The sequence below is a fragment of the Colossoma macropomum genome, unplaced genomic scaffold (genome assembly GCF_904425465.1).
Source record: "Colossoma macropomum unplaced genomic scaffold, Colossoma_macropomum, whole genome shotgun sequence".
In the NCBI taxonomy this organism is placed as follows: domain Eukaryota; kingdom Metazoa; phylum Chordata; class Actinopteri; order Characiformes; family Serrasalmidae; genus Colossoma; species Colossoma macropomum.
In genome coordinates, this window is record NW_023494796.1 from 4,541,406 (window position 1) to 4,556,680 (window position 15,275).

At 41.1% G+C, this 15,275-nt stretch overlaps 1 protein-coding gene and 1 pseudogene across 1 annotated transcript in view; both read right to left on the reverse strand.

Annotated features, from left to right (window-relative positions):
* LOC118817003 overlaps positions 1-15,275 on the reverse strand; it is a 304,992-nt pseudogene that overhangs the window by 89,496 nt on the left and 200,221 nt on the right.
* LOC118817006 (sorbin and SH3 domain-containing protein 2-like) overlaps positions 9,072-15,275 on the reverse strand; it is a 93,489-nt gene continuing 87,285 nt past the window's right edge. Inside the window, 1 exon segment of the mRNA XM_036583648.1 lies at positions 9,072-13,618. Within this exon segment, the coding sequence (XP_036439541.1) occupies positions 13,557-13,618 (62 nt within the window). The 3' untranslated portion in view covers positions 9,072-13,556.

The window sequence follows — 15,275 nt, forward strand, 5'->3', positions numbered from 1 at the left end:
TAATAATACAAAAACAGTTCTTGTCTTAAGTATGTAATCCTTAAAGCTTTCTTAAGTTTCTCAAATACATTTATTTCTGATAGTAATCCTCTGTAAGTGAAGCCTCCTATGCAGCTATGTTATAATATTTATTTGTATTTCCAATAAAAATATAAATAAATAAAATAAGCAAAAAACGAGTCATATGCAAACATTTGAACACCCCTGATCAAATGACATTTTGTTGATTTTATAAGTAAAAATGACAACACATCACCGCCTACACATTTATTGCACGTCTATTTATTTGCTGAGTTTAACATAAAACATGAAATATTAAATGTGCCATAACTTGTGCACAGTCTGCAGTTTATGCCCCCCCCCAACAGTATGTTAAATTTAGCAAATAACCAGTAATTGTGCATTAAAATGTGCAGAAGTGTGTCTCTGTAGAGGATGTGTTCACTTATTTACACTTAGAAAACCAAGAAAACATGTCATTGGACCAGGGGTGCCAAAACTTATGCCTACGACTGGTTATAACTCATAAGCTTGTAAATCATGATGAAAAAATATTGCCTTTCAATTCAGATGAACAGACCCCAAAATAAAGTTAGTATGTGTTATGTGTTTCAGTCAGTGGTGGACAGTAATGAAGTAAATGTAATTTGTTTCTGTACTTAAGTAGTTTTTTCGTGTATCTGTACTTTACTGAAGTTTTTCCATTTTGGGCGACTTTTTTCTTTCACTCCACTACATTTCAAAGTCTAATATCTCACTTTTTACTCCTCTACATTATGAGAAATCTGTCGCTCCTTTTGGTTTATGTGTGCATAAAAACGTAACATGTCAAAACGAAAGAAGTGCAAAGCAAAAACACCAATCAGCGCACAGCGGTCACTTTTGTTTTGAACTTGTTTTGACCTGTTGGTCATACCGACCCAGTGCAGCACACGGTTCAACGGTATGTTGAATGTCTATTCAACATAAATGATGGAGGAAACTCTTGACTCTAACCGAAAACCATTTCATTTTATAGTAAATTGGTTTGTCTAGTTTATATTTATGAACAGAGACCTACAGATGCAACATAGTAAAGGAAACTCATTTGTGAATCTGCATGAATGTTTAAAGTTTTTATTAAACTTGTTTAAATTTAAACAAATTTTTATTTAAACTAAGTTGCAATTAAATCTTAAACCAAAACTTTACTTGTTTGTAAAAAGTGATTTCAGAGCCACTCAGTTCTACCTGATGGAAACTGTTTGCCTTCAGTGTTTTGTGCTGATGATAATTTTAATAGACATCAGCGTCACTAATTAATGACATTCTATTAAAAGACTGGTTTACCAAGAGAGACACTGGAGTATTTTCACCTAAAATGAGTTAATGAAGCAGAGTCTTGTTATAAAAATGATAATAGGACATCAGAGTCATAATTAATCTTTTAGTACTTTTACTTTTGATACTTAAGTCCATTTGAAGGCAAATACTTTTGTACTTTTACTCAAGTGGAGGTCTAAAGGGAGGAACTTCTACTTTTACTGGAGTAATATTTTACCTTGGGTATCTTTACTTTAACTAAGTACAGGGTTTGTGTACTTCGTCTACCACTGGTTTCAGTCTACGTTGACTAAAGCTTCCACACAGGAAAGCGATCACTTGCTGTGATTGACCTGTGCTTGGCTCCAAAGTTCTTCTCAAAGCTCCGATTCATATGATTAAAGTAAATTCAGAATTCAGCACAGCTGCGTATGTGTTTAAGATAAGCTACATCTTTCTGAATCTCAGACTGCATAATCATCTTTATTGTTTCTGATCTATGTGAAGGAAGGAAGGAAGCTTACGAGCAGTTATGAAAGACTCATATTTGTTAATAACTCTGTGTTTGTTGCAGTTGCTTCATAAACAGCTTAACTGATTAGATGGACTGTGAACTGGAGGAGACCTTCAACCTTTGACTGCAGGGTTCAGTAGCTGCTAAAGGTTGACCTTCTGAAAGATAAACTTTCCCACAGAAGCTCTAAGGCTGGGCTCCTGAGCTCCAAAGGCAGCGCTGTATGGAATTAACTGTGCTTTCGGAATTAACACACTTTGAAATTGGACATGAATGTTGCTTGAAATCATTTGGAAACTTCAAAAGCAACAATTTTGATGCAAATTCACTCACGTTTTACCTTTTTCATCACGGTTCACTAAAAGACCACCTTCAGAGCATTCTGGGGTTTCATGTTTCCTCCATTGGTTGGGGTTGGGTTATTTGGGGCTACCTGTTTGCAGCTAAAGTTCTTAGCTAGCTAGCGAAGCCAAAGTAGCTAACTGTTGAACTGTCATTAGCGTGGATTGTATATGATGCAAAAATGCTTGCCTCATATACAAAAGTATAATGATCTAAAAATGACCTCAGAATGACCAGCATGCATCAGACTTTCTTCAGTATAGGTTAACCGGACAGTTAAAAGTTATGCTAGCTAGGTAGCCACCTAAGTGTGTCTCTGATGTTATGCTAGCATAAAGGCTAGGCACAGTCTCAGCCCCAGATGATGCTTGGACTGCAGGCTCAGCGTTTCACCCTCAGTTTGAAGTCTTTGCACCCTTAGATGAGGTTTGGGGAAAATGCACTGAGATGACTTCAGTGTAGGCCACAGCTGTAGCATGCGGAGAACATTATAGGTACATAGAACTGCTCTGGTGGTGTAGAATGAAGACTAATTAGTCTACATAGTGCTTCTACAAACAATGTACACCGATCAGGCATAACATTCTGACCACCTCCTTGTTTCTACACTCATTGTCCATTTTATCAGCTCCACTTACTATATAGGTGCACTTTGTAGTTCTACAGTTACAGACTGTAGTCCATCTGTTTCTCTGCATACTTTGTTAGCCCCCTTTTACCCTGTTCTTCAGTGGTCAGGACCCCCATGGACCCTCACAGAGCAGGTACTCTTTGGGTGGTGGATCATCCTCAGCACTGCAGTAACATTGACGTGGTGGTGGTGTGTTAGTGTGTGTTGTGCTGGTGCGAGTGGATCAGACACAGCAGTGCTGCTGGAGTAGTGTTGTGTCTTTAGCAAGTTAACTATTCACTAATATCTAGGAAGTCAAAATCAAATATAGCTGGCAAGTAGGCTTAGTACAGAATAGCTTTTGAATATCCCAGACAGAAACAATACAAGTGAGGTATACATGTTAGGTATCATTACTGTAAAGCGCCCTGATCCATTTTCCACTCATGATAAGTTAATTAATATTTTATAGTAACTACATGGACTTTTCAGTATAAACTATTTGGCCAACAGTATGTGGACACCTTACAATCACAGCTTATGCTTGTTGGACATCCCACTCTAAAACCATGGGCAGTAATATACACTTGGACCCCCCTCTTTGCAGCTATAGCAGCCTCCACTCTTCAGGGAAGCTTTCTATAAGATGTTGGAGAGTGTCTTTGGGAATTTGTGTCCATTCAGTCAGAAGAGCATTTGTGAGGTCAGACACTGATGTTGGACGAGAGAGCCTGGCTCACAATCTCCGTTCTAGCTCATCCCAAAGGTGTTCAGTGGGGTTGAGGTCAGGGCTCTGTGAGGCCACTGGAGTTCCTCCACACCAAACTGGTCACTCCATGTCTTTATGGAGCTGCTTTGTGCACAGGGGCTCAGTCACGCTGGAACAGGAAAGGCTCTTCCCCAAACTGCTGACACAAAGCTGGAAGCAGATAACTGTGTAAAATGTCTTTGTGCTGCAGCATCAACATCACCCTTCACTGGAACTGAGGGGCTCAAACCCTGAAAAACAGCCCAGCCCATCATCCCTCCTCCACCAAACTCTACTGTTGGCTCTGCATTCCGGTAGGTAACGTTCTCCTGACATCCACCAAACCCAGACTCATCATCAGACTGACAGATAGAGAAGATGATTCATCACTCCAGAGAACACATTTCGCTGCTCCAGTGGTGGCCCTTTACACCACTCCAGCCGACGCTTGGCATTGCGCATAGTGATCTTAGGGTTGTGCTCATGTCACTAGGCTCCCAGCAGTTCCTGTGCTGGTGTTGCTTTCAGAGGAGGTTTGGAACTCTGTAGTGAGCGATGCAACAGAGGATAAGCAATTTTGTGTTATGCACTTGTTTCCTTTTTTACAGTAGCACTTACAGTTAACAGGGGCAGATCTAGCAGGGCTGACATGTGTCAGAGGTGTCATCCTATAACACTACCATGTTTAACGTCACTCAGCTCATCAGTGCGACCCTCTCCTGCCAGTTGTCTATAGAGGCTGCAAGGCTCTGTGTTTGATTTTACACACCTGACCTCAGTAATTAGGAGGGATGTCCACATAGTTTTAGTCACTTTTAATTGAGCCAGTTATTGGCAACACTAAGCGAACAAACCCCCAGAAGTCTTGCAAGACTAGTGGGTGCGAATCCAAAGTCCTGCAGGTCAGGAACTGCTGCTGACACTCCAGTGGTCAATGGTTTGTAGCCTTTGCTTGATTTGTACAGTGGGAGAAATGTTAGGAAAACAGCAAAACAGGCCAGTGGGATCAGCATGTGAAGTTAGCGTGAAACTCCCAGCCTGGTCTCCTTGTGGCTGGGAGAGCGAGGCTGGTGAAGTGCCTGGAGGACGAAGCTTAGCTCTCCTGACCTTATTTGGTGAAGCACAGTGGAGAGTGGTGGAGCTCAACATGCACACACACACACACACACACACACACACAAATTCTTCTGCTCACTCTCTCTCGCTCTTTTCTTACTGATACACCCTCTCCTTCACTTATCTCTCCATTTCTTCCCCTCTCTTTCCAGTATGTTCATGGTTTCTTGGAAGAGTGAGATGTTTTTGTCTCTTTATTTGCTTCCAGAAGTGACCAACACCTCCTCAGCCTCTTCTCTCCCATCCAAACAAGGCTCTTTCTTTCTCTCTTTCATACTCGCGCTTTGTTTTTCATTCTCCTGCCTTTTTCTCAAAGTGTTGGCAGGAAAGATGGAATGATTAACCCTTATTTATTACCGAAAGGCCTCGTTCGTGTGTAAGGATAGAAGAGCAATGTAAACTCTGAGCGACATGTTAATTTATCAAATTCCAGCTCGATTGGTTTATTTCCTCAAGCACTATTGGGGATCAGCCAATCAAAACAAGGGTCATTGCTGTAACCCAAAAAACCTTCTGAAATATTTCGGTGGCTTTGGCCGTGTCCCTCGCTGAAGCCCAAAGATTTGTGTGGGCAGTTTCACTGGCACTTCTCTCGTTCACATTATACATCGTAGAGCTGTAGTTTGTGTTCTTGATGTTGTGGGGATTTTGAATGTTCTTCTTTATGGCTGTTGCTAACATCACTAATGGCTAAATGCTAACATCACTAACTCAGCTAAATGCTAATAACACTACCTCAGCTAAATGCTAACATCATTAACCTCACTAATGGCTAAATGCTTACATCATTAACCTCAGATAAATGCTAACAATACTAACCTCAGCTAAATGCTAACATCACTAACGGCTAAATGCTAATAACACTACCTCAGCTAAATGCTAACATCACTAAAAGATAAATGCTAATATCACTACCTCATGCTAACATCACTAACGGCTAAATGCTAATATCACCAACCTCAGCTAAATGCTAACATCACTAATGACTAAATGCTAATATCACTACCTCAGCTAAATGCTAACATCACTAACCTCAGCCAAATGCTAACATCACTAAAGGCTAAATGCTAATAACACTACCTCAGCTAAATGCTAACATCACTAAAAGATAAATGCTAATATCACTAACTCATACTAACATCACTAACGGCTAAATGCTAATATCACCAACCTCAGCTAAATGCTAACATCACTAATGACTAAAAGCTAATATCACTACCTCAGCTAAATGCTAACATCACTAATGGCTAAATGCTAATATCACTACCTCAGTTAAATGCTAACATCACTAATGGCTAAATGCTAATATTACTACCTCAGCTAAATGCTAACATCACTAACCTCAGCTAAATGCTAACATCACTAACCTCAGCTAAATGCTAACATCACCAACCTCAGCTAAATGCTAACATCATTAACCTCACTAATGGCTAAATGCTAACATCTAACAGCTAACAAGTGCTTACATCACTCCCCTAGATAAATGCTAACAATACTAACCTCAGCTAAATGCTAACATCATTAACCTCAGCTAAATGCTAACATCACTAACAGATAAATGCTAATATCACTACCTCATGCTAACATCACTAACGGCTAAATGCTAATATCACCAACCTCAGCTAAATGCTAACATCATTAACCTCAGCTAAATGCTAACATCACTAACAGATAAATGCTAATATCACTACCTCATGCTAACATCACTAACGGATAAATGCTAATATCACTACCTCATGCTAACATCACTAACGGCTAAATGCTAATATCACCAACCTCAGCTAAATGCTAACATCACTAATGACTAAATGCTAATATCACTACCTCAGCTAAATGTAAGACTATATGACTGAGGTAAGCCTTTACGCCTGAGGTAAGACTTTTACGACTGAGTCTATGACTGAGGTAAGACTATGACTGAGGTAAGACTATGACTGAGATAAGTCTATGACTGAGTTAAGACTTCATGACTGCCTGAATAAATAAAGGAGTGTAAAACTGAGGATTTCTGGCCACAATTCTGGCCACTGTCTTATGTTTTGCTAGCTAGCTAGGCTAACTATGAGCTGCTATGCTAGACCTAACTCAATCCTAATCTGTGGCGTTTCTCTGTGAGTGTGTGGAAATGCTGCTCTGCTACACCTCGTAATGCTAACATTATCAACCAGAAGCTATGTGATTTAAAAACTACTGTACATCATCACACGTCCATAAGAATGAAGTGACACTGTTGGCCTGAGGTCAACATTGGAGCCTGAATATAATACGAAATGTAGAAACACTGGGTTTCTAGCTGTCCTTTAGTAGCTAGCTACACCACTTTTTAGCTGGCTAATTCAAGTGGTATTGCTAAGTGTGTAAATGCCTTAACATCACCAAATAAAAGCTCATATGATGCGATTCAAAATACCTGACAGCAGCTACTGGTGTTTACCGACTGAGGCAAACCTTAAATGTGCTACCTGAGTAATTTAAAATCAGTGATGATTTCCGGCCACAGGATATGCTGTCTAGATAGGCTAATTTTTAGCTAATAAACCTATTTCGGTTTATATTTTTATGATATTTTGTGTCAATATATCTAAACAGTGCTGTGCTACACAATCCAACCCTGATGTTAACCTCAGCAAAAGCTTATACCTGCCGAAAAAACAGGTGACTAATGGCTGATTCTAAATGCTTTTGATGGGATCTAAATGTGTCCTACAAGAAACTATGGTGTCTTTTGGAAACCATTAAGCCAATTCCCATTAGAAAGCAAAACCAGTAGGTTTTAATCCTAATCCTTTTTTAGATGGGAATCAAGTCCTATGTAATTTAGAACTGTTAAATATATATAACTACACTCATAATCACACGTCTATGAGCACGTATTGGCATTTAGGTAACTCTTCATGACTAATAAATAAAGCATAAAGATTTCCAGCTTTGGTTTGGTTGCTAGCTTAGCTAATTCAGTTTGTATTTGTGTCTAGTTCTGAGTTCTACCAGACCCAAACCTAATCTTAACCTTGGCAACCAAAAGATCAGCTTTGGCCTCTTTTTTTGCTAGTAAAAGCTGCAGGTTTTGTGGGGAAGTGTGGGGAACAACCCAACTCGGGGCACAATTTAACATGGGCATATGATGGTATAAGGTCTCAAGCAGCGTGAGCTTCTGTCCACATTGCCGTTTTTCTTAGCCGCAGTCTCCCACCAAAATTCAGAGCATTCATCAGCGGTTTGAAGAGTTCTGAGTTCTCAGTGTTCTCAGGGCGAAGTCGTTTTTTTGACATGGTTACTGAGCTGTTTGTGTAAATCACAAAATCCAACCTTATATTACTTTAATCTCCACCGTGTTGCCTGGAACGTTGGACTGAAGCAGCTGACAAGCTCACAGCAAGTGCAGCTGGGCTTAAGTTCAGCCTCCGCACTGCGGGGTTAGTGTTTACACGGCGTTACAGCTCAGACTCCTTCAGTAAAGGTCATCAGGTGTTTTCATCAGACTTTTCTAGCAGGTGTTAAATTGACCCTCTGTCTGTTACAGTGAACCCACCCATGGGCTAAACTGGAACACTGCACTTCCCTCATTTTGGGTGGAGTTGTACTAAACGGTAGGAGCTAGAAACACAGTTCAAGTGTTCGATTGTAGCAGAGATGTTTGTGTTGCTTGTATAAAAACATGATTATTCCAACTTAAATATTTTTAAATGAATTTCCAAAAAAACAAAATGTGGTGTTGTGCCCCAAAGCTTCATCATACTGGGCACATCTGGTCGCTGCGAAGAGCTCAATACACAAAGCAAAACAAAGACAAGAGGCTCTGAATGGAAACAGCACTGGAGAACCACCTACACTCTCTCTCTCTCTCTCTCTCTCTCTCTCTCTCTCTCTCTCTCTCTCTCTCACCCATACACTTTTATGTGCAGACAGGTTATAAACCGAGAGGATTACAGTCGAGCATCTCTGCAGATTTGTGACACAAACATAAATCTATGGGACGTTCCCCGAAGCCAGGAACGCTCCGAGACGACTGCTTTACGACAGACCAGAGAACAGAGGCTGATCACTGCGAAGAAATTTATTAGATACGGAATTAAACGACAGAGCAGACAGAGAGAGAGAGAGAGAGTAAAAGAAAGGGGCTTCGCTTCAGCCCACTATTCAGACACAGCAGAGAGCGGTATATACGTGTGTGTGTCTGTTAATTATTAGAAAGTCTGTAAATACGGGAATCATACCGTAAAAAGTCCAAAGAAGCAAGAAAATTCTATCAAAAAAAGAAAATCTTCAGTCCATTTCAGTCCCGCGCTGAGGTAATGCGCTTCTCCAGTCCCGAAAGAATGTCTGGTGCTGAATTTTTGCATAACGTTTTTTTTTTTCAGTTGTCGTCCAAATGTTTTTGGCACATGGATGGTTTGCATGGGTGAAATTAAAATGAAAGAAAAACCCAAAGCGATGAGTGAGTGAGCAAAGACAGACTTTATAAAGCAAGTCGATATACGTGACCATACAAAAAACAAAAAGGAAATCAAACTGGTGAAGCTTCTGAGAGCAAACGCAAACCAGAAAAGTGCAGAAAACTCATCTCACTCATAACTAATGTGCTTAAGGTGCTTTAAAGATGCTGTTACATCACACGTTTTGACACGCGTACACACGTCCATCACAAGCAGATGAAAACATGGAGTTTAACACAGTGAAGCTACACTGCTTGTGCAGAAAATACTGAATTGTCCTCTGTAACATTGTAACCCTTCAAAACTAAGTGGCCCTGTTCACACCTGTTACAAACACACATTTTGATCAAGTTTACAGCGCTTAGTAGTGTTGGGTTACTAATTTCTCCTCTCAAACTGTAAAGGGGTTCCTTCAATCACTACTCTTTCATTTATTATTTTCATTTCATTACGTTCTATGTAATACTTGAGTCTGTACCCAGGGCCGATACTGGGCTCGTCTGGGGAAGGTGCTCATTATCGCTGGTTTGCTTTCACGCAAGAAATCCCTCCAAACCATGGATCGATTCTATGATTCCATACGTCACTTTTCCGCACCAAGGTTTGCAAAATGGTAGCCACAACTTTTTGCCTCTTTTTATTATTTTGTTATTGGAGATTGGCCATTTGCCATTTGCCATTTGCAGTGGCCATTTGCACTTGAATGACTTCTTCGTTCAAGATATCTTCTTCACTGACTGCACCAATCCTTTCCTCACCATCTCGAAACTTGAAAAGGAAAAAAATCGAAGCCGTCAAATTACAAAATGAACCAATTACGCAACCCCACACATGGCGCCGGGAGCGGATAGCTTTCAGATGCAGCGGGCCGCACCAGAGTTGGCTGGAAGTGAACCCCAGACCAACCATTTCAGAACCACCAGAGATTGGTTCTCTGGACTGGTCTTGGGCTTGAAAACAGCTGTCACACTTGACCAAATGTAACGAACTCACAGAGCAAGCAGTGCTGGGTCTGGAAAAAGCTCCCTAAAACACCCTAAAACCCACTCAAATCCGTACCAATGGTAAGATCCAAGAATCCGTTACTTGTTTTATTTAGAAAGAAACAGACAGTTCCAGTAAACGCCATGTAAAAGGACTGAAACTGTCTCTACCAGAATAAGACAATGCTTGACAAACGGCTGTTCTAAAACTGAAAAACTATCTAGTAGAAAGTTCAAAAACAGATCCAAAACAGATGGTTTGAGAGATGAGCCTGCAACCGGAAGGGTGTGGGTTCAAACCCCTCCAGGGGCTGGGTATTCCTGATTGTTACCAGCTCAAACAGCTGCCTCAAAGTAAAACTATGCATGCTGGAGTGACCGGTAGCCTAGATTAGGTGAACCAGTGACGAGAAGGTTGTTGGTTCAAGTCCCACAACTGAATGCGTATACTTGGCTGTGTTCTCGGGCACTAACGTGCCACTGCCCCAGACAGGGCATAGGACCGGCTCCATATTAGCATGATTAAATGCGTTGACAGATCGTTTACAGTGTGTCCCACAGTCAACTGTTACAATTAGGAGACACAATTAGGACAGGCACGGATAATCCTGCACTGTTTCTGGGATGAACACATGGTTAAGAGTTGTAGATCTTGTTACCTCACAAGCTGCATAATTAGATTGGAGGAACGAAGCGTTTGAAGTTTTTGAACTGTTCTGTCCTGAACTATTAGCCTGTAAATGTGGGTCATGATTATTCTCAAAACCAGTGCTGCATGTTAATTGTGTCAAGCAGTAATGGCTGCTGTTACAACAAACCTGCATCACTATAAGGAGCTTTTGTGTGTCTATGTAATGGATGTATCTTTATTAGCCTAGGAATAATGAGGAATTATGTTTCAGCCTTTCAGGGAACAAAAAAGGTACTTGCAGTTCTGACGTATGTAGCTGTGAAAATTCTTTTAATTTTGCACAATAGTGAATCATAATTTATTGCTTCTCGAATCACCATTATGATATCAAAATGCTTTATCGAAAATCATGTTTGGTGTCCTTGTTGTACAGCCCTAATCTATGTAAAAAAAATCTTTTAAATGGATCGCACATAATCCATGTTGTTGTCTTGGAGACAGATGAGTAACACAAGTAACAGAATACTAATTAAGTCAGTTTCTGTAACGTGATTAGAAAAATTGACTGTAACGCATTACACTACATAATTACAAGACACAGTGATCACAGAGACTGTTTTGTCATGGAACTGATCATAAGTGGTCACTAGAGTCAGATTCGAGACCCAATGAAATGCCAGATTACACGTCCACTCGCTGTCCACTCGTGACCAGATCACTCAAGATGGATGCTAATACCAGGTGTGAACAGGGCCAGCGTGACTTTTTTGACAAAAGCAAAAACAAGCGCATTAGAAAACATATTCTTCAAAGTTCTCTCTGAAGCCTGTTACATTGTGCATCATTTTAAAGTGAATTTTGTGAGAATAATTCGCATCAAAGCCACATTGTGACAAAAAAGGTGTGAAACATGACAAAAAGAGAAAAAGAGAGTGACAGAGAGGGAAAAACAAACTTTTGTCTTCCATACAAGTTCATTTCACACAACAATTTGCCCTTAACATTTTCTTTACATTATATCTGGCAACCGATCTATAAACACTCAAACCAGCATGAATGGAACTTCAAATCCCAAGATATTCATAAAACTCTCTTCATAATACAAGGAACGCAAGTCCGTTAGTCTAATGTCAGAAAATTACCCAGAAATGCTAATCACAGGCCAAAGTGCCAACACCGTTTAACGTCCAGGACGTAGTAAGTCAAGGTGACCGGATTTGTGGTACAGTTGATGAAGATGTTTTGAACCTGAGACCCTTGATTCAGGCCTGTATGTACTTTGGACCTTGTTCAAATGCAATCCAGCCCTTTCCTGAGATCCCCAAACCGGGGACATCACTGGGATGCATGTGTTCATACATGCTATTAAAATCCCTGCTAAACAGGAACCAGCAGCCAGAGATGCCTTCACTTCTAAATCATATAGAAAAAACAGTCCTGCAAAGGTTGCTAAGCAGCTGTTGTGTTTTCTCTGGTGGTTGCTATGGTTTTCCTGGTGGTTGCTAGAATGTTGCTAGGTGGTTGCTGTGGTTTCTCTGGTGGTCGCTTGGGTAGTGCTGTGTGGTTGCTATGGTATTCCAGGCAGTTGCTGTGGTTTCTCTGGTGGTTGCTAGGGTAGTGCTATGTGGTTGCTATGGTATTCCAGGTGGTTGCTAGAATGTTGCTAGGTGGTTGCTGTGGTTTCTCTGGTGGTTGCTAGGGTATTGCTGTGGGGTTGCTAAGGTGCTGGAAGTGATTGCTAGGAATGTGTAGTGGTTGCTAGGCAACTGCTAGAGGTGTCCAATGTGGCATAATTTGTGTCAGATTGTGTCAGACAGTCACAGTGGTTGCTGTGGTATTCCGGGTGGTACCGGAAATGATTGCAAGGGAAGGTGTAGTGGTTGCTAGGCAACTGCAACTACACATTTCACAGAAGATACAAATAATTAATAGAAGTCACTGAATCAAAGACTTAAAGCTTAATGACTGAGTAATAAGCCTGCAGTTAAAGGGATTGAAGACTTACGTGTCGTAGGAACCACAGGTCCGGTTGCCTTGGCTTACTGCTATTAGACAATTCAGTGACCTGGACAGCTGAACACTTTCACAGGCATAATGCATTTTAATGTATTTTAATACAAACGGATCGATTGCCGTGTCCAAATAATACTTCGTTCAGTTTAAACCTCCATGGCGAGTAACGATACTGCTGTAAATAATTCCTCGTTGCACATACATGGACATCTTTTTAATAATTCGCCCAAATATGAGCAAAGTGTTAACACAATATATATGTGTTTTTACACAAACAGAATGAATGTCAGATTAGCACAGGTTTCCTTATTGCTTTTACGCAAAATCCTTCACTTAAAATCAGAAAAATCCCAGAAATCCACTTACGAACTTTTGCTATATGGTCCTTCAGCAATCTAACTCTACAAACGTGCAAACACACACACACACACACACTTCCTCGGACACTAAACGACTCTGTTGCCGTCGATCATTTTTCTTCTCCGAACATTTCCTACCCACATCTTCCGCAACTATTGCTTATCAGAAATTATTATCACTAATAAATAATATATTGTTATAGAGCATGTAAATACAGTTGTGAGCTGCTGAACTATAATCCAGGAAGCTGAACGTTCAAACCAAACCAAAACCTTTTTTTAATTTTTATCAAATGAAAAAAAGAAAAAACTTCATTGGAGGAGTCTGTAGAGATGGCTAGTGAAAGCTAAAATTGTTTTTGCATGTGAACACACACACACACACACACACACACACACACACATAAGAAAGCACACACCCACACACACACTCAGGGTTGAGGTTCCACATTGGCCCTATATGGAAGGCATCGGAGTCGCTGTGGTTGTGCCGTAATCTTCGTTAAAGTGGCTTAACGTAGTTTCCTGGGAACGTTCCGAACATCCTGCTCCGCCGAGATGTTCCTAGAGCCGACGAAGAAGAAAAAGAAGAGAAGAAAAGAAAGAGGAAGGATAAATGTGTGAAGGAAAAAAAAAACATCAGAACAGGCCTGGATGATAAAACAATAACAAAAAAAGGACCCCCATGGACCCTCACAGAGCAGGTACTATTTGGGTGGTGGATCATTCTCAGCACTGCAGTAACACTGACGTGGTGGTGGTGTGTTAGTGTGTGTTGTGCTGGTACAAGTGGATCAGACACAGCAGTGCTGCTGGAGTTTTTAAACACTGTGTCCACTCACTGTCCACTCTATTAGACACTCCTACCTTGTCGGTCCACCTTGTAGATGTAAAGTCAGAGACGATAGCTCATCTGCTGCTGCACAGTTTGTGTTGGTCATCCTCTAGTCCTTCATCAGTGGTCACAGGACGCTGCCCACAGGACGCTGTTGGCTGGATATTTTTGGTTGGTGGACTATTCTCAGTCCAGCAGTGACACTGAGGTGATTAAAAACTCCAGCAGCACTGCTGTGTCTGATCCACTCAGACCAGCGCAACACACACTAACACACCACCACCACATCAGTGTTACTGCAGTGCTGAGAATGATCCACCACCCAAATAGTCCCTGCTCTGTGAGGGTCCATGGGGGTCCTGACCACTGAAGAACAGGGTGCAGAGAAACAGATGGACTACAGTCTGTAACTGTAGAGCTACAGTGAGACTGCATGGTCAGTGGAGCTGATAGGATGGACAGTGAGTGTAGATACAATGAGGTGGGTTTAATAGCATGGCTGATTGGTATATATACTCATCAGTATGCTTTCTGACTGTATCAACCAGCCCTACAGTTATTCACGCAGCGTGAGCCCAAAACCAGCTGTGCCCTTCTGCTCCTCGGTACCTGGAACATTCCTGACGTGTGCAGCACTTTGTTGGTTACTCCAGCTGGGCTACAGGAAATTTGACCTTAATTGAAGCAGTTAACACCATTCCAGAAGAACAGCGTGGGCAGACAAACCAGCTGGAAGCACTTAAAATCAATTTCAGAGGAGGTGTAGGCTGTGAGACTTAAGGGGAATACCACCAATTTTTCAAAATTTCAGTGTAATCTGAGATGCAAAGTCATTCAGTGTGGTTTAATGTGGTGTAAGTCTATATTTGGCGAGCAGAGTTAGAAGATATGTTCATCTTCTTCAAACAAGCGCACCCGATCACAATAAGAGTCCTGTATAGATTTACTGTTTAAGTAAGATAGCTTGAGTTACTTAAACAATAAAATGTTTATTAAAATTAAACGTATAATTAATTAATTGTTGAATAGTTGAATAATTAAACAGTCTAACTGTAATAATGAAGGGAAATGAACAAATGAGCACTTGGTGTAGAACAGCTATTTGGCAGTGTGGTGTACACAGCGTGTGCAGTGGGTCACACCGTGTGGTTACGGCGCTGGCCCTTTAATATTGCTTTTGATTTACTGTAATGGATTTGATATGTGCAGCCATGAGCTGTGCTGTTCATCGCTGTCAGGAGTTTCCGGCCCTGCTCCTGGAGATCTACCCTCTGGCCAGTCTAAATCCAACACTGATCTTCTGACTCCTCTGAATATCAGAGCCAGGTGTGTTAGATTGAGCTGGAGCTCTGCAGGAGAGGAAATCTCAGGAGCTGTGCAGCAGAA